This window comes from Hemicordylus capensis, chromosome 1, assembly GCF_027244095.1.
Source record: "Hemicordylus capensis ecotype Gifberg chromosome 1, rHemCap1.1.pri, whole genome shotgun sequence".
Lineage (NCBI taxonomy): Eukaryota > Metazoa > Chordata > Lepidosauria > Squamata > Cordylidae > Hemicordylus > Hemicordylus capensis.
In genome coordinates this window covers 169386354-169404747 of record NC_069657.1, presented here as the reverse complement: position 1 = coordinate 169404747, position 18394 = coordinate 169386354, and the positions used below count along the sequence as shown (strand labels likewise).

At 41.1% G+C, this 18394-nt stretch overlaps 1 protein-coding gene across 4 annotated transcripts in view; it reads right to left on the bottom strand.

Moving 5' to 3' along the window:
* MGAT5 (alpha-1,6-mannosylglycoprotein 6-beta-N-acetylglucosaminyltransferase) overlaps positions 1–18394 on the bottom strand; it is a 209587-nt gene that overhangs the window by 57916 nt on the left and 133277 nt on the right. For all 4 annotated transcript variants that reach the window (XM_053253618.1, XM_053253628.1, XM_053253608.1 and 1 more), the window contains 4 exons: positions 18218–18307; positions 7976–8047; positions 2305–2466; positions 321–490 (listed from right to left, as the gene is read on the bottom strand). In XM_053253618.1, coding sequence (XP_053109593.1) covers positions 321–490; positions 2305–2466; positions 7976–8047; positions 18218–18307 — 494 coding nt within the window. The remainder of the gene's footprint in view (positions 1–320; positions 491–2304; positions 2467–7975; positions 8048–18217; positions 18308–18394) is intronic.

The following is an 18394-nucleotide window of genomic DNA, read 5'->3' as shown; positions in this document are numbered from 1 at the left end:
ATTAGAAGAGCCAGCCATTTATCTTGCTGCAGATGTCTAACACACCTGTAATGGCAGAGAATAAAGCTGCTAGTTTGAATTTTCCAGCATTCATTTACCAAGCCTCAGGAGGAAGCAGTTACAATGAAAACATATTATCCTTTTCACAGTGCATATATTTAGCTCATGAAAATAATCTCTTTATCTTCTGTTTAGTGAATTATCACTTACATTTTCATCTTCACTAAATTATAGATCATACAACAGAGGTTTCAAGAGTTTACAGTTAGGGAAGGGATTTTTGGGTACTCCATTTTCAAAGTGGAAAATAATCTCCTTACTCCTTGAGCTCTGCCAGTGAAGCTGAAATCCTAATGTCATGGCCCAGTAGATAGAGAGATGTAATTAAATCACTCCATTGGACTAATTCGCCAAGTGGGCCACCACTAAAGGCATTCTCTGCTATCTTGAACCCGGATTCTTTTGTCAGGAGTCCCAAATGAACGAGGACCTGAAAAATAAAGCCATATACAGGTATTAAATGTATAGTGGGTTAAAAAGAATGTGAAATCTTTTAAAAGTCTCTGTTAAAAAGAAAGTGTCTGTTTTAATGAACTCTGATAAAAAGAATGTGAATTCACATCAGAATTTGAATAGCAGTAATAAAACAGCATCATTAATCCCAAGGCATACAAGTGCAGTTGTCAAATAAAGTCAAGGAAAACATTCAAGCATTCTTGTGGATATGCACGCACACGCTTTGTATATCTTTCTTTCCCTAACAGTCTTTCATTAGATATTCCAATTTAACTGTGGTTCTGCAAATTGACAGGCTGTAGTTGGTTTCAATTTATATCGATTTCTGTCTTTTGTGTTAAAATATAGTGTTAGCCTCCCTATGTTCCTTCCTTGAAGGGAATCCTATGCTCTTCAAAAATATTCTAGTTTTCAGAGTGTATCCAGGCTCGTCTCGTGGCTACTTGGGGATGGGCCTTCTCTGCTGCTGCCCCGAAGTTTTGGAATGTGCTCCCTGCTGAAATAAGAGCCTTCCCATCTCTGACAACTTTTTAAAAATCTTTAAAGACACATCTGTTCACTCAGGCTTTTAATTAAATACTGTTTTAATAGTTTTAACATTGTTTTAAAATATTGTTTTAATATGTTAAGTTGTTGTAATGGGTTGTGTTAACTTGTTCTGCTCTCCTTTTTTTTAACTCATGTTATAACTTTTCTGTTGTCATTTATTTTGTTTTGTTGTAGATCGCCCAGAGACATAATTTTTGGGTGGAATTAAAACAAAACAAAACAAAATAGGCCCACATTCTCTGCAGCTTTATGAGCTCCACTAGGGTTGCCAACCTTGTGTTGGCTGAAATCCGGCTGCTGGGGGGTGGGGCCACCTGAGGCATGGCCACCAGGGGCAGAGCTTGCCTTGGCCCCAGGTGGCAGCCGCTGGGCGCACTTACCTGGTGGTGGTGGTCACCACCACCCCACCAGGGGTTGGTGCGGGTGGGTGCTGCTGCTGCATGAGGGTGACAGAGCAGGATGGCAGTGAAAGCTCTCCAGCCTGCCAAAGTATGTAAAGTTGGTCAGGGGTTCAGGGTCTGCATGCGGGTTGCAGGCGTGCTGGATTCAGGCAAGACCAGGAGAAGGCAGCAAAAGACTCCCTTACCCGACCCGCCTTCCCTCCAATTTGTCGCAAATGAAGCCAATCCGCATCCTGTTCTGGGCGTTTAGAGTTTAGATCATTAATGAGGCAGATCATCCGGGAGAAAGGCGGGTCGGGTAAGGGAGTCTTTCATGGCTTTCTCCGCTGGACTAGGAGAGAAGGTGGTGAAAGGCCCCTTACCTGACGCGCCTTCCTCCCAAATGAAACTGATTTGGCTGAAATGGGCCAGATCAGCTTCATTTGGGAGGAAGGCGGGTTGGGTAACGGAGCCTTTCGCCACCTTCTCTCCTAGTCTTGCCTGAATCCAGTATGCCTGTCGCCAGTACACAAGCACCAAGCCCCGAGCAACTTCACATAGTTTGGAAGGCGGAAGAGCTCTCGATGCTGTCCTACTTCACCGTGAAGCAGCAGCTTTAAAAGTTATTTTTTTAAAGGCCCCCAAAAGGGTGTTGTTGTTAAAAGAACAGTCAAAAAGCAGGAGAAATTGAGTCCCTATTGGGATGAGCATTTCTCCGCAGGAAGCTGGGACATCCTGCACAGGCAGGACAGTTTGCATCCCTGAGCTCCACCCTCAAGGGAGCCAGGACACTGGCCGCATTGCTCCATAGCCCAGCATACAATTTAAATGCTATTTCCTGTCTCTGAGCAAAACTTACCTTTTTGCGTTTTCTCTTTTCCAGGTTTTGTTTTTCTGAAAGCGATTTAATTGCTTCTATCCAAGTATCAGCCATTCTCCTTATTCGCAGCATCATCCATCGGAATTCTTCATGTCTGGACATCATTTTGTACAGCAAATCAAAATTGGTTCGAATTTCAGCCTTCAATTAAACAAAAAGTTTGATAACTCAAGATATTGCAAGATAATTATTTTTTTCCTATTAATCCCAGTCTTATTTTGTTTAACACAAAGTCGCGTACAGATTTTTCAAAATTGAGATCTCCAAAGAATAATTTTTTTAAAAAGCTTTCAAATATTGTACGTCCCTCCACCATCTCCACTCCAACAATGATGCTAGGGCCTATTTACACACTGTGACAAAATTCAGGTAAATGCAAGAGGCAGCAGCAGCCAAGCATCTGACATTTTTTTATAAATTACTTGGATGAAGGGGTAGAAGTAATCACCTGCTAACTGAGTAAAGAGGCACCTTCTTAAAGTGGTGATTATTTTTATTTATCGGGGGGAAACAATTGGCCCTATCCATCCCCAGCACAGCATCCCTCCAGCGGCTGTTGCTGGTGTCTACCTTCAGTTTCTTTTTTAGATTGTGAGCCCTTTGGGAACAGGGAGCCAATGAGGCACTTTACACAATCATTGTGAAGCAATGAAGGAGGTTCTGCAGGGAGAACGGGCTTAGCCCGCTCTCCCTGCAGACGATCAAACGGCAGCCCTGAGAAGCTGGATTGGCCGCCCACACGACTGTTGGCTCCGTCACAGGAGCTGCAGGGATCAGGGGCAGCGCCCCCCCTCCGGAAGTTCCAGGATGCCCGGCGCAAGCAGGTGGGGCATCCTGGAGAGACACCCAAGCCCAGGAGGCTGCTTCCTGGAGAGACCCCCAAGCCCAGGAGGCTGCTTCCTGGAGAGACCCCCAAGCCCAGCAGGCTGCTTGTGTGTCGCCGCGTGCCATAGCATCACACAAGCAAAAAGATGAAGTCAACTGAGTTATCGCTCTGTTAATCTCGTCTAAGGGGAGGGGTATTTATGGATGCTAGCTGCTGGAAGCCACACGGCTTCTGTTGTAGCACAAGACCACCCAAAAGCAAGCTAGGCTCCCTTAGCCCACTTTTGGGGGATCATGTGAATAGCCTCATTATCTATCTATCTCTCTAAACCACTTGGGGTACTTTTGTTGAAAAGTGGTATATAAATATTCATTGTATTCGTAATTCACATCAAATTAACGCTGTTCTGGGCTCCTGGGAGGAAAAGCAGGATATAAATATAAACAAAGAGACAGAGACAAAACTGGGAGTGATAGCAAAGACAGAAACAACATTCACATAACCATGATAGAGCAGGAAACTGGACTGAAAGGTAACAAAATGAAATTCAGCCGTGACAAATGCCAAGTCGAAGATGGCCAGAGGTCTGGAAAACAAGTCTTCTTGTGGTAGCAAGCAGGGTCCACCCTGCTTACATTTGAATGGGAAACTACATGTGAGAGCATTGTAAGATATTCCCTTTAGGGGATGTGGTTGTTCTGGGAAGAGCATCTGAGGTTCCAAGTTTGCTCCCAGCCATCTCCAAGATAGGGATTGAGAGAGATTCCTGCCTGCAACCTTAGAGAAGCCACTGCCAGTCTGTGTAGACAATATTGAGCTAGATGGACCAATGGTCTGACACAGTATAGGGCATCTTCCTATGTTCCTATGAATGGTTGAAGGAACTGGTTATATTTAACCTAGAGAAGAGAAATGTGTGTGTGAGTGTGTGTGTGCATGTGTGCAGGACTAGATCTAATGGACTTAACAACAACAACAAATATTTATATACCACTTTTCAATAAAAGTTTCCAAAGCAGTTTAGAGAGAGAAATAATAAATAAGATGGATTCCAGTAGGGCTCACAATCTAAAAAGAAACATAAGATCAGAGGTGCTCTTACCCCAGGAATTTGGGGCTGAAGTCCATGGCCTCCACAGCCCCTGCCCCCCCTCCCAAATCCTGTGTGGTGTCATTGCCCGGTGTAGCATGATAATGCTTAATTAGCAGGGGAGGAGGGGCCTCCAAAGGCCTTTAGGTCCAGGCTCCAATATTACCTAGGTGCACCTCTGCATAAGATAGACACCAGCTACAGTCACTAGAGGGACTGTGCTGGGGGTAGAGAGGGGCAGTTACTCTCCCCCCACTAAATAAAGAGAATCACCGTGTTAAAAAGATGTGTCTTTGCCAAGTTAGCAGGGGAGAATGAAAATTAAGAATGAATATTTCAACAAATTCCTTTATAGAAAGAGCAGTTAGATAACAGAAGCAATTAGATAATAGCGGGGCTGAAGGTGGGGAAGGCTCTCCCTCCCTGGAGATCTTCAGGTACTTACTGGACAGCCATCTGTTGGGAGACAACAACAACATGATTTCCTACATCAAGCAAGGAGTTGCCTAGATAGCTAGCAAAGTCCAATGATCTAGTGACCTATATGATAAAGATGTTTGTGGATATATGCACGCTGTAGTCATACTTTGCATTGCAGACATACACCTAAATTATATAACAATCCACTTCAGAGAATTCTACAAAACAAAGTTTGTTGGATTGTGAACATGAGCTAAAGGAGCATGAAGACAGCACAATGGCTACTCCCTTTTCCTCTCAGCTCAGGTGCAGAGCTGCGATGGAAGACTCCTGGGTTGTTAGGTCACAGGCTCTGCATGTTACACAAACACAGGAGCTGTGGCTTACAAACAAGGATTTTGTCTTGAGTTTGTAAGCCACAGTTAAACCACAACTTCCATGTTTGGAGGACACATGGAACTGTGATTTGATAAACCAAAATTACTTCACACTCGAGGTGAAAAGGAAAGAAGATCACCCAGGATCAGCACTCCTTCAGCTCACCCTGTCCAGGTTTGTTGGATTGTCCAAACTGGGCCAGTGTGGTGTTCTTTCTTAGAAATATAATAATATAAACCTTGCTTTAGCTTCTGACTGCAGCTGTTTCATAAAAGAAGAGCATTATTCATTCTCTCTCTCTCCCTCCCTCCCTCTCACTTTTCAACATGCGTTCTCAAAGCAGCTACACAGAAAAAATAAATAAACTCAGCTTCTTGCCCCAAAAGGGCTCACAATCTAAAAAGAAACATAAGACAAGGCATTAGCAACAAGCACTAGAAGGATGCTGTCAGGGGTTGGACTGGAACCGTTGCTCTCCCGCTGCTACATGTAAGAGAATCACCAGTTCAAAAGGTGCCCCTTTGCTCAGTCAGCAGGGGTTACCTAGCTTGTGGTATTAAGCTAATTGTGCTTAAGGGCTCTTATAATGTTCTCTAGCATATAAAGAATTGGAATGCACAAAGTCATCTAATGTAACTTTAGACACCCTGAATAAGTTCCAGTGATCTTGGTGAACAGTGACCATAGGGTGATCCAGTCCAGCTTATAAGTGAGTAGAGCATTGTAAGCAAGTCTAACACAGGTGCATTGGATTTCAGAACAGGAAACTTCTAACGAATGAGGGAACTGGCAAATAGGAAGCTGAAAGGGGAAGTCAGGAGGGTCGAAGCACTCCAGAAACCATGGAACTTATTTGGAACCACAATAATAGAAGCTCAATTGGAATGTAGCCTTTGTATTCAGGCGGTATATAAATAAATAAACAAAATGAAACAAAATAAAAGTATACCAAGGAGGAGGAAAGGTACCACCAAATTCAGGATGATGCCAGTGCGGCTAACAAGTCGAGTCAGGAAAGCTATAAAAGGGAAGAAGACTTCCTTCCAAAAATGGAAGTCCTGCCCAAATGAAGGGAACAGAAAGGAACACAAAAAGAAATGCAAGGAGACAATAAGGGAGGCAAAAAGAGAGCTTGAAGAACATATCGCTTCTTTAAATATATCAGAACAGAAAACCTGCCAGGGAAGAGGTTGGACCTTTGAATGATGAGGGCATTAAAGGGATTATTAAGGAGGATAAGGTGATTGCAGAGACGCTGAATGAGTTCTTTGCATCTGTCTTCACAGTGGAGGATGCTGACCATATACCCACTCAAGAACTGAGCTTCTCAGGCTTGGAGGCTGAAGAACGGGGACAATTTGAGATTACTAGAAAGGATGTTCTAAAATGTCTTGAAAAACTAAAAATTAAATTTTTAATTTAAGTTAAAGTGCTCTTTAACTTGGGGCAGTGGGCGACAAAATGGCATATGCGGTTCAATGTAAGCAAGTGTAAAGTGATAAATATAGAGGCAAGCACCACCACCCACCACCCGCAGCTTTACATATACACGGATGGGGTCTGAGCAATTGGTGACTGTCCAGGAGAGAGATCTTGGGGTTGTGGTGGACAGCTGTTTGAAAGTGTCAACTCAGTGTGAGGCAGCAGTGAAAAAGGCAAATTCTGTGCTGGGGATCATTAGGAAGGGGATTAAAAATAAGAATGCTATTTTTATAATGCCCTTATGCAAATCTATGGTGCAGTCTCATTTGGAATACTGTGTACAGTTCTGGCCACCATATCTTAAGAAGGACACTGTAGAACTGGAAAAGGTGCAGAAGAGGGCAACCAAGAATATCAGGGGCCTGGAGCACCTTCTTTATGAGGCCAGGCTGTAGCAACTTAGGTTTCTCCTTACAACCACCCTGTAAAGTAGGTTAGGCTGAGAGAGAAGTGACTGGCCCAGAGTCACCCAGCAAGTATCATGGCTGAATGGGGATTTGAACTCGGGTCTCCCCGGTCCTAGTCCAGCACTCTAACCATTAACAAAACAAAGTACCTCACACAGTGCATAATTAATCTACTGAATTCTCTGCCACAGGATATGGTGATGGCCACTAGCTCTGATAGATTTAAAAGGGACTTAGACAGGTCTATCAATAGCTACTAGTCTGGTGGCTATAGGCCACCTCTAGTCTCAGAAGCAATATACCTATGAATACCAGTTGCAAGGGAGCAACAGCAAGAGAGAGGGTGTGCCCTCACTTCTTGCCAGTGGGTTTCTCAAAGGGATATGGTGGGCCACTGTGTGAAACAGGATGCTGGACTAGATATGCCTTTGGCCTGATCCAGAAAGGCTGTTCTTAGGTTCTTAAAAAGTCAGGATGGAAACATCATGGACTCACAATAAAGCTGATGAGGAAAGGTGAGACAGGAAAAGGAAAAAGATTTTGCTCAAGCTCTCAACTGAACAATCCAAGGTTTCTTCATTTGTGTTGACCATGCCAACCCATTTCCAAAAGAACAGGAAGGAAAAAAACATGTGACAATTTAATGTTAGTATTTTAAATAGGGTAAAGGTAAAGTGTGCCACTGAGTCAGTGTCAACTCCTGGCGACCAGAGAGTCCTGTGGTTGTCTTTGGTAGAATACAGGAGGGGTTTACCATTGCCATCTCCTGCACATTATGAGACGATGCCTTTCAGCATCTTCCTATATTGCTGTTGCCCGATATAGGTGTTTCCCATATCCTGGGAAACATACCAGCGGGAATTCAAACGGGCAACCTCTGGCTTGCTAGTCAAGTTTCCCCCTGCTGCCCCATTAGGTGGCTTTTAATAGAGTACAGATCTACTTTTCTATAAAGCAAGTTGAATGCAAAATCATTCCAAGACTTATGTGATTAATGAAGTAATCTAAAGGGTGCCAAGGCATATTCAGCAACATTTTAATTCTCACCATTGTCTTTTGATCAGTTTCTTCATTAGGATTTTTTGCTCTCCAGGGTAAACGAGGACACCAGTTTTCAACCTGCAGAAACAGGAATCTTCTGTTAAGATTCACTCAAATTGAGCAGAACATTTGTTGAACTATATCCCTATAATTTGCTAATAGACATATCAGAAAATCATAAGGTCAGATATCTATATCTATATCTATACTCTCACTCTCTCTCTCTCTCTCTCTCTCTCTCTCTCTCTCTCTAATAATTATTTGGAAAGTGCTGCAGCAATATACATCCAAAAGTCAAAGAAAAAAAAATATTAGCCATTACGTTTAATCTAAGATCTCTTTCAATAAGCTGATTGCTTTTATTAACTGAAATAATCTGGAATATATTATCATTTTTTAAAATAACAAAATAAAAACAATCATTAGAAAAGCCTTGAAGAGGTAGGAATGATTCTGGAGCACAGCAGTATATTTGGGAGAACATATTGACTATTAAAAGTTAAGCCTTATACAAACACAAGAACTTATATAAGGACTCTTTCTCCTTGAATGGCATCTTGGGTTCCATGAAATGCAACATTTCCCTTTATATCCTAGTTGCTAGTTGAGCTTATTCTGCCCACTCCAAGAAGCCTCCCTGGTTGCGACTGCATCTCCAGGCTTAGAGATTGCACTTTTGCTACGCTCAGGAGCTGTACCACAATGTGAGTTCCCAATTTATGTTATACATAGGGACAAGTTGCTTAGTTGGCAGTGGACTGGTCACCCCTAGATCTGGGCTGCAAATAACACAAATTGCAAAGGGGAGTAGCTTCACACTCCCTCTCCCTATGTGGGGGCCTGGCGAAGCAGACTCCAGAACTAGCTATTGTGAGCTATCTGGCATCTGAGGTCATTTTTGAACTCAAAAGACCTTGGCTGACACATTCCACAGAGAGATGCAAGTGTTTAGATGCAACTCTAAAACTCCCCTCTCGCAAGAGAGAAAACTCCAGTTGCAAATAAAGCAATTAGGCCAGGTAGAGAAAGCAGATAAAGACCAGTGCAGCAGCAGCAGACTCCATCACAATAGGGATGAGTCAGTGATGTAACTTTGAAAAGGTGCAGATCAAAACTTTTGATAGAACTATTGGGAAGCCCTTCCCAGCACAGGATACTCTTAGACGCTGGGATCTGATCCTTTGGACCTTTTGGACATTCATCTTTTAACTGGACTCTACCCAAACTCATAGGAACTCGTGTACAGTGGTATTTTCTCTGTTATTGCAGTTGTGCCTTCTGTTGTATACGTCTGTGTTTTATCGGGCGATTTTATTCACTGCTGCATTGCTTTTGTAAATCATATGCTAAACAGTCTCTAATAAAAGTCAATACACCTGGGTTTCTACTACAACAAGAACTCCATCAGACCACCTAATTCCTACAACTCTCCTGCTTTCCACTTCGCCTCCCTGGAAGGACGCTAGTCTCCAGCTGCCTGAGTCGGATCTTCGTGAGGACAGGCAATATAGCCTCTTGCCCGGCTCCTTCAGGGCTGAATCTACCCCTTTCTCTTATTTCTGAAACTTTACTCGCCACCCCCCCACCATCTTAAAGTAACTCTCTCTAGCCCGCCTAGCAATTACACACAATTTTGAACTTTAAGCTAAATCTGCGTTACAATAGTATTATCAAACATATTTGTACTACTTTTATGCTAGGACCACCTAGTAGCTTAGTCTTATTGCTTTTTTTTTCTTACAACAAACCCCATTTGTTAATTAAAACCTCTCTCAAGTCTATTTTCTTGAGTTAAGGCACTTGTACAAATTAAGGCTGACTGGAACTGTCTCCCCCTTTGAGCTAAATTACCCACATTTGTCCAAACTGGGGGTGTTGACCAACCATCCCTGAGCCAGTTCCATCAACACCAACTAACATATTAATTTTGCAGAATAAGGATTCCATGAGTTCTTCCCTCCTGACCTGATGGTGCTCAAACACGCATGGGCACATAATGGCATATTTTCTTCCACAGTTCCCAAATGTGTTCTCAGTTATAAGCAACTTATGATACTTCAAAAAGTACTACCTCAAGGCAGGCAAATGCTTTCTCACTTACCTCTCTAACAAAACTCTTCTCATATACTCTTTTCATGATCCCCATCGTCCACTACGTTCATCAGGGGAGGCTTGTCTGTGGCTACCTTCATGTCGTTTGGTGGCCACCCAGGCACGGGCCTTCTCTGTTGTCACCCCAAGACTTTGGAATGCACTTCCCATGGGAATAAGAGTCTCCCCATCTCTAGTGGCTTTTAAAAGGGGTCTAAAGACTTATCTTTTTACCCAAGCTTTTTAGCTTTTTAACTTTTTAGCTTTTTAACCTTTTGATTGTTTATTATTTGTTTAAAATTGTTTTTAGTATTTGTTTCTTGTGAACTGCCCAGAGACCTTGGGTTAGGGCAGTATACAAATGTGCTAAATAAATAAATAAATATACAGTACATGCAATATGAAGTAACTGGCTTGGAAAAGCAACCGATACCTCCCCAGAAAAAAGTATTTTTCAAACTGCACCATTGAATATGTAGCATACATTATCTACCATGACTTCAAATTCTAAATTTGGTTGCCATTTTGCTTATAAAAATGTTAAGTTTGTTGAAAGCACAAAAAATCCTCCCCCAAATCCATCTTTTCCATGAACACTTAACCCTTTTGTCAAGGGTTCCATTACACGCTCTGAAGATCCTTCTGATTATTTGCTGAAAGTAAGTCCAACTCTTTGCAAGTGCATTTCCTTGTGTCATCCCTCAGGTTGCTTGCCTCCAATGCCTCTGTTCTCCCCTTTGCCATCAAAATTTAGATTGGAAGCTAGGGGTTTTGTGCATGCTATTTGATAAATTGCCATGTACACAGATGTTATATTCTGTGTACATGGCAATTTATCATACTTCTTCAATGTATTCTCTTCTCTTCCAGAGTTCTCTACAAAATTCACTCAAAAAGTAAGTGTGTGTGTGTGTGTGTGTGTGTGTGTGTGTGTGTGTGTGTAAAAGCACCCTAATATTATCCTTTTGTATTTAGATATAAACGTAAAATAGATAATGTTAGAATATTTACACACACACACACACACACACACACACACACACACACTTACGTGTCCAAAACAACCACCATATACCAAATTCATAGGCTTGGATCCAGAGAAACCAACATGTCCATGCACACACTGAAAATGGAGCTGTAAATCTGCCATCCGCATGCAAAACATCACAACACATGGGTGCTGCTCTAAAAGACCACCAACCTATCGGTAGAGACTGCTGCTGGAAGCGTTGAAGTCTCTGTACGAGCAGAAGCAACCTCACGCTTCTTTGGGTCCAAGCCATTACATGATAAAGAATTTGAGTGAAAGACATAATTCAACTATTCAAGATGGACTGGGAATGAATAATAAAACAAACCTTGAGCACAACATATTCCAAGGCATATATGCATTCAGAACAGACTTTCCCATTTCAATTCTAAAGATGTTTCCTAAAGAAGTGTACTTTTGGACTGCAGTGTGACTTGCATTGACATTTTGACAGGAAGCAGGTACAGTAAGGAATGAATCTCCCTGCTACATAGAAGTTACTGTCTGTTCTCAAAATACTTCAGAGATGTAGTCTTTTAGTATATAGTTAAGTAATAAACAAAAAACATCACACACACAAACGCACAAAACTTTCTAATAATGAAGCCAGTGTGTGAAAAATGGGTTCTACTTTAAAATGTTCTAAATTTCTACCAACCACCTCAAACAATAAGCCACATCAACAACTTTGTGCCAAATAATTATTTATTCTTACCATTTTATTAGCATGAATTTAGAGCCAGTAGAACAATTATGGTGGGATTAAAAATGCAAAGTGATCCGACAACCCAAGTGACTAAAACAGTTAAGTTATATAGAACCATACACTTCCTTGTATGAGTGCAGTATTGACAAGCAGAATAATTCACATAGCGCAAAATGGAGGCCTGTTTCACCAATAGGTGTTTAGGCACTGTCCCGGGCCATTATGGAAAATGGAAGACCTATGTTTACATCCCCATCTATCTTTCCCCTACTCTGCTTTGTCAAGGGTTCCATTACACGTTCTGGAGATCCTTCTGCGTACGTGACAGAACTGTGCTCATGTTTTCTTTTCAGTCTGAATAATGAGACATGTTTACAAGGTAGCAGAGCAAATATCAGGTAACGTGCTATAATGTGAAGGACAGCGGGCAGTCTCTCAGCTTCACACTGCCTTGGCACCTACAGAAAAGGAAGTTCAGCCAACCAACATTTTTGATGGCACAGAGAAAGCAATGATCAGGTTTTCTGCACTATTTCTAATGCGAACTCTCTGCACATTTGCAAGAACAGTAACCTCCAAGCAGTGAAAACTTGGAATGTCAGTAACAGCACTCTAAAAAGAAGCACATTCTAGTCTCGCTCCAGATTTCACCAGTCATTCCCACGGGAGTTTCTGCTCTATATTGTTAATTTATTTGCCTATTAAATACATGGAATCTCCCAGGAGATAAAGTGGTTCTTTTGAATATATATGGTAGCAGGCCAGAGAGAGGGAGGGGGAGGGGGAGGGAGAGAGAAAAAAATGGAGAGCCTACTCCAACTTTAGAAATGACTACTTGCAATACTAACTGGAGGGAAGCAGTGACTTTTCAGTGTTTTCCTATCACCAAACTGGGCTAAAAAAAGACCTTAGCCCGAGACTGCAGATTTGGGTTGGAATTTATATAGAAGGTATCTCTACATAAGTAGTCATGTTAAGTGGCGCAGCAGGGAAATGCTTGACTAACAAGCAGGAGGTTGCCGGTTCAAATCCCCGCTGGTATGTTTCCCAGACTATGGGAAACGCCTACATCGGGCAGCAGTGATATAGGAAGATATTGAAAGGCATCATCTCATACTTTGTGGGAGGCAGCAGTGGTAAAACCCTCCTGTATTCTACCAAAAGAAAACCACAGGGCTCTGTGGGCACCAGGAGTAGAAATCGACTTGACGGCACACTTTACCGTATCTCTATATAAGGTGAGTTGTGTGTTTGGGCCTCTGGGGAAAGTAGCAATTATGTCTAAAACGCTCCACTGAAAAATAAATGTGATTATTGACAAACGCCAAACAGTTCCCAAGGGGTGGGGTGGGGGAGTCCATTTTTCCCCAAGAGTGAAAGAGAGAGGACATGGGGAAGTAATATTGTTCCATGAACTTTGAGCAACAAACAGGGAGGTAGGCCAGGGAAGAATCCATAAAGTAACGCCTGCTGCAAATAAAGACAGGCACAAGGTTTTTGATTCACTTTGCTTCTGTGAAGCTACAGGTCTACAGGGGACCAAGGCAAAGCATGCATCATAGACTCAAAGGGAGTGAAGCACACTATAGCCAGCTGTCAGCTCTTCCTGTGCTGCTTTGAAAGGCAGGGACAGCTAGCACCTAGGCAGGAGGAAAGAGGGAACCTGCTGGCAAACAGGAAGACTGACACATACTAGATTATGTCTTTGATAGCTCTTAGATGTAAGAAAGTTAAATGCAACTCAGTCTCAGCACACCGGTTTTCTCTTTCGCCTTTAGCATGCTTAATCAGGCATACAAATCCCTTAATATAGTTTGCTATTTCACTTTGTCTAGCCACAAAATATTTTACCGCCTTTGAAAGCCAGTGTTAAAATGCTCACAGGGCTAAAATGATGAGCCAGACACACAAATGCAGCCTAGAGTTAAATATTCAGAGCACAGATCGGCAACCTGCTCACCTGAGGACCAATGAAAATATATAGACACAAGTTGGAGTCTTGGAAACAGCCTTGAAATAGCACAAGGTATTTGCTAATCATTTTCACAAACTCCGGGTTCCAACTGGTACACATTCTTCACTTGTCCTATAACTGATGACAATTTTAGAATAAGAATATCATAAGACAATGGAGAATGTGTATGTCAGTTGTATACATTAGGCTGAGTTAGTCCTTAAAATCCTGGTCTCATGAAAAGTTGTAAAAGAATGATTACTAAAGTAGTAATAAGAATTACTACTTGCCTTCCTGCCCCTGATGTTCAGTGCTTTGTATGTGACATTTTTAAAATCTGCAGCTGCAGCCAATTAAGGATTTAAACTTAAATGCTTTTAAATGAAAGCTGGAATGTTCAAAGTTCTACACAACACTGGACTCATTACCGCTACATGCAGTTCACAGCTTACGGATCTATTTCAATGGCTTCGTGTTGACAACTAGGAAATCTCCAAATACATGAGACTTTGATTCAGTGCAGAAGACCGTGGCTGACACATTCCACAGAGTGAGGCAAGTGTTTCAGACCACCACCCTACCCCTGGTGTTGCAGGTTCTGCCCAGCAACAGGAGGTATACAAATCTGAAAAACACACAAACACAGTGATGATCCTGCACAAGAGGGCTGTTCTGGTATAGTTTACCCTTGTGCAATTGCAGGGAGTAATGAAAAACATGCAACCTGCAGTCACATTGGGAATAATGAAGGCACACGACCTGCAATCATGCAAGGCTGCACCAAATAGATCTTTTGCGCAGCAGCAGCATCGTGTTTGTTAGAGCCCCACAGTGGTGTGGGTTGGTCTGCAATGCCTGTGTTATGCTGTGAAACATGTCAGCCTCAGGGCACTTTTAAAATTCTGGACACATGTTAATACACTTCTATACATCATTTATCCTGACAACAAGAGATGAAAAAACCCACATCTCATGAAGAATCTGGGAATTAATATCACATAGATTTCATTACTTCTAAATAGTGCAGAAATCTAAAAGAAAAGATTGACATTGGGCTGGTTCAGGTGAAGCCAAAATTAAATCTTGGCTTCACGCTACATCCCTGATTCAGACCCTTGCTTATTTTGGAATTCTAGTTAGGATAAGCCGAAACCAAACAGATTGGGTACAGTGACCAATCCTGGTTTGTTCTTAACCAGAATCGGAATTAGAATTCTTCCAAGCACTGCATGCAAAGGAGAGAGGGAAGCATATGCTTTTGAGGCTTGGAGAGATCATATGAAGTAAAGAGTTAATCTAAGTTGCTTCAGAACTGGCCCACTATTTCTGTCCTACCCAGTACCAAGGTTCTGTCATCCTTTGTTTCTAACCTCACAGAAAGCAACCTTCTTTCTTTCGACACCGTCACCATGTTTAGCATGCAGCTTTCAAACAGATCACGAACAGTCAATTTTCCATCACTGCCCATTTTGACAAATTACTTTGTGCAATACCAGCGCCAAGTTATCTTTAGCAACCAACACAGCTCATATATCCACATTATTGTAGTGGTTATTAGAATTTCATTTCATGCTTGCATTCACAAATATTTAAGCTTTCAGTCTTTGCTGTTTAGCATTAATCACAGGATTAAGTATGCTGAATTTAAACTCAAGGTTAATAGCATGCCCAAACAATATTAGTTTTATGTGCTGTCAAAAAAACAAATAAACCCCCAAGCACAACACCATCTCTTAGAAACCACCCCAAAGACCCTTTATGTTTGCTGTTCACTAAACATAAAAGTGATTGATGAGTAAAATGGTTCATTTGTTCTTTGGGAAAGCACCATACATCCCATAAAACTATGCACCGTAACAACTATCACATTAAGTAGGTTGTAAATACCCTAAATTCTTGGTAGTTCAAATACCCAAGATCCCATGTACTCCATGTTATGTTTATGTATAAAATTCATACATAAAAATAACCACCCAACACCTGAAAGGACATTTGAAAGAAATATTTGTTTATATTCAAGCCTTGAATTTTTCTCTATTCACAACTACAAGGTGGCACATGTCACTAGGAATGTGCAGTGTATCAAAGGTGAAAGGTGTTGGCTGCAAATGGGTTGTTTCGAGTGTTTTGAGCTCAAAACACCCTCTTTTAAAAGGGCCTGTTTCAAGCTCGGAGCAACATAGCCCAATTTTGATCGAAACGTTTCGATGTTTTCAGCACCATTTTGGAGGCCTGTTTTTCCCTTGCTGAGCGGTTTTCTGATATTGGTTTCCGAATGGCTTGCAACCTCATTGCTTCTAGGTTGGCTTGTTATCATACAAATCAAGCGCTGTCATGGGCAACTCTGCCCCTATTGGCAGGGGTGGGGAACACAAAAAGAGACAATTTCAAATTAAAAATTTATTCAAAGGGACTGAGAGGCAGAGAGAGCCCTTACCTGTGCCTCTCTGGAAGAAGAGGATACATCAGGACAGGAGAGAAGGAAGGAAGATTTGATTTACTGGTTTTCTTTTCTCAGCACTAAGTATAATATGCTGTGATGCTGCTGCTATAACTAACTGCCAACTTGTATATATAAAGCATGCATAAAGTATATATCTCACACACACCTTACATACTATTACCTAAATGAATTATCTGTAAGGTTAGAATTGACTAACCAGTCCTTTCAGATGCTTAAAGACTGATACTATTCCAGTTAATCAAAATGAAACATACCAATGCATATATGACCAAAAAATTAAATCATACTAATAGAAAGCTGGACCTCAGTCACATTTTTAAAACCCACATACAGTGGTCCCTCTACTTACGAAATTAATCCGTTCCGAATGCACATTTGTAAGTCGAAAAATTCGTAAGTTGAAAAGCGGTTTCCGATAGGAATGCATTGGGAACGGATTAATGCGTTCTGGAGCCTAGAAAAAAGACCCAGACTCCCAGTAAGGCTTGCAAACTGCACAGGAACATTTCTTTTCAAGAATAAACAGGCAGTAAACAGGCAGGCAAGTCAAGGAAACCGCATGTAAAATTCGTAAGTCGAGGAAACCCCATCTAAAAATTTGTAAGTCGAGGAAACCCCATCTAAAAATTTGTAAGTCGAAAAAACCGCATCTAAAACCGGATCTAAAACTGCCGTTTGTAACTCGAAAAATACTTATGTCGAGTAGTTTGTAAGTCGAGGGACCACTGTACCATGATCATCAATCTACTGAAAACCTGTTTCCACTAAACTTAAGGCAGTTCCTTTTCTGGCATTCTCTTGCAAACGGTATTTGTTTGTAATGAATTTAACTGGCATGCTATTAAATATACTGGTAAATATTCTCTGACACATGCCAAGAAATACTAAGGTACCTTTTGAGGTGAGGGAGATATTAGCATGCTAACCTGATCTAAGAAAATATTTTAGCCTTTCATTAGCTCTTCCATGCTGTGAGATATTAATATGCTTTTAAAAAGGGTTACTATGAATCATAACAGATACAAAGCATTTCAACATTTAATACCAGAATTCTTATGCATTCTCATTCACATGAACTGGATATACTAGTGATAAAATACAGTCAAATGCTATTAAAAAGAGCCTTTTTCTAAAACTCCTGAATTTAGGGATATTCAAGGAAATTTTAAAGAGTTCATAGGTGAAATAACTTATGTTTAATCATATACTTCTAATTTGTAGTAATTCATACAAAAGCATAATGGACAAAAATATGATCAGTCTTATAGAATATGAAGAGTATAAAGTGTATCACCATGAAACTACGGTTATCAGTTATAATGAGGCAAAATAAATGATAGGACGAATGTTAAATGCATATCAAAGGACATCTAGACCAAAACACTTTTGTACTAGAAGTCTTCGGTATTTGTTGCAGCTTGATCACTATTCATTACTCTTTCTAATAAATATCTGATGCAACACTACTATAACATAATTAAAAATGCTCAAATTCAGAAACACTCAAACTGCAGTAATAGGATCTCCCAAGCTCAACTGGTCCTACTATAGAGATGGTTTAACAGTCCACACTTACTTAGGCACATGTATTCATAAAACATTTCTCACAATGATTCCATGATTCACATAATATTCTGGTTATCTTGAGAATTTATAAAAGGATACTTCGCCCAACTTGAGGCAGGTTGAATACACAGGTAGGTAGATACACAGTAGGTTAATAGGAATTCTTTGTGCAGCTCAAGTTAACCATTAGCTCAGAACAAAGAAGGTATGTGAGGTTGCACATGAGTAGATTTTAAACTTTTGATCCTCCTGTACTATGAAGTTGGTACAATGAAACCCCTAACGGATATATCACATCAGTCTGATATGATTTTCTATTTCCCCCAGAAATTCCTCCTATAAAAGGAAATATTCAAATATTTTTTGAAAACACACACAGATTTTCCTTTACATTTCCCAGTAACTTTGCATTTCAATTGCAATATAAACTTACTGACCTCACTGAGGTAAATAAAGAAGGAGCATGTAGACCCATCCACACCGTAGCTTGCATAACAGGGATCAGATCGCCACATATCTTTCATCCACTAGAAATACAAAGAAAACTGATCAGCATGCAAGTTAGAGGTTTATGAGTCTGACTACAAGTGTAATCATACATTCATTATAAGACT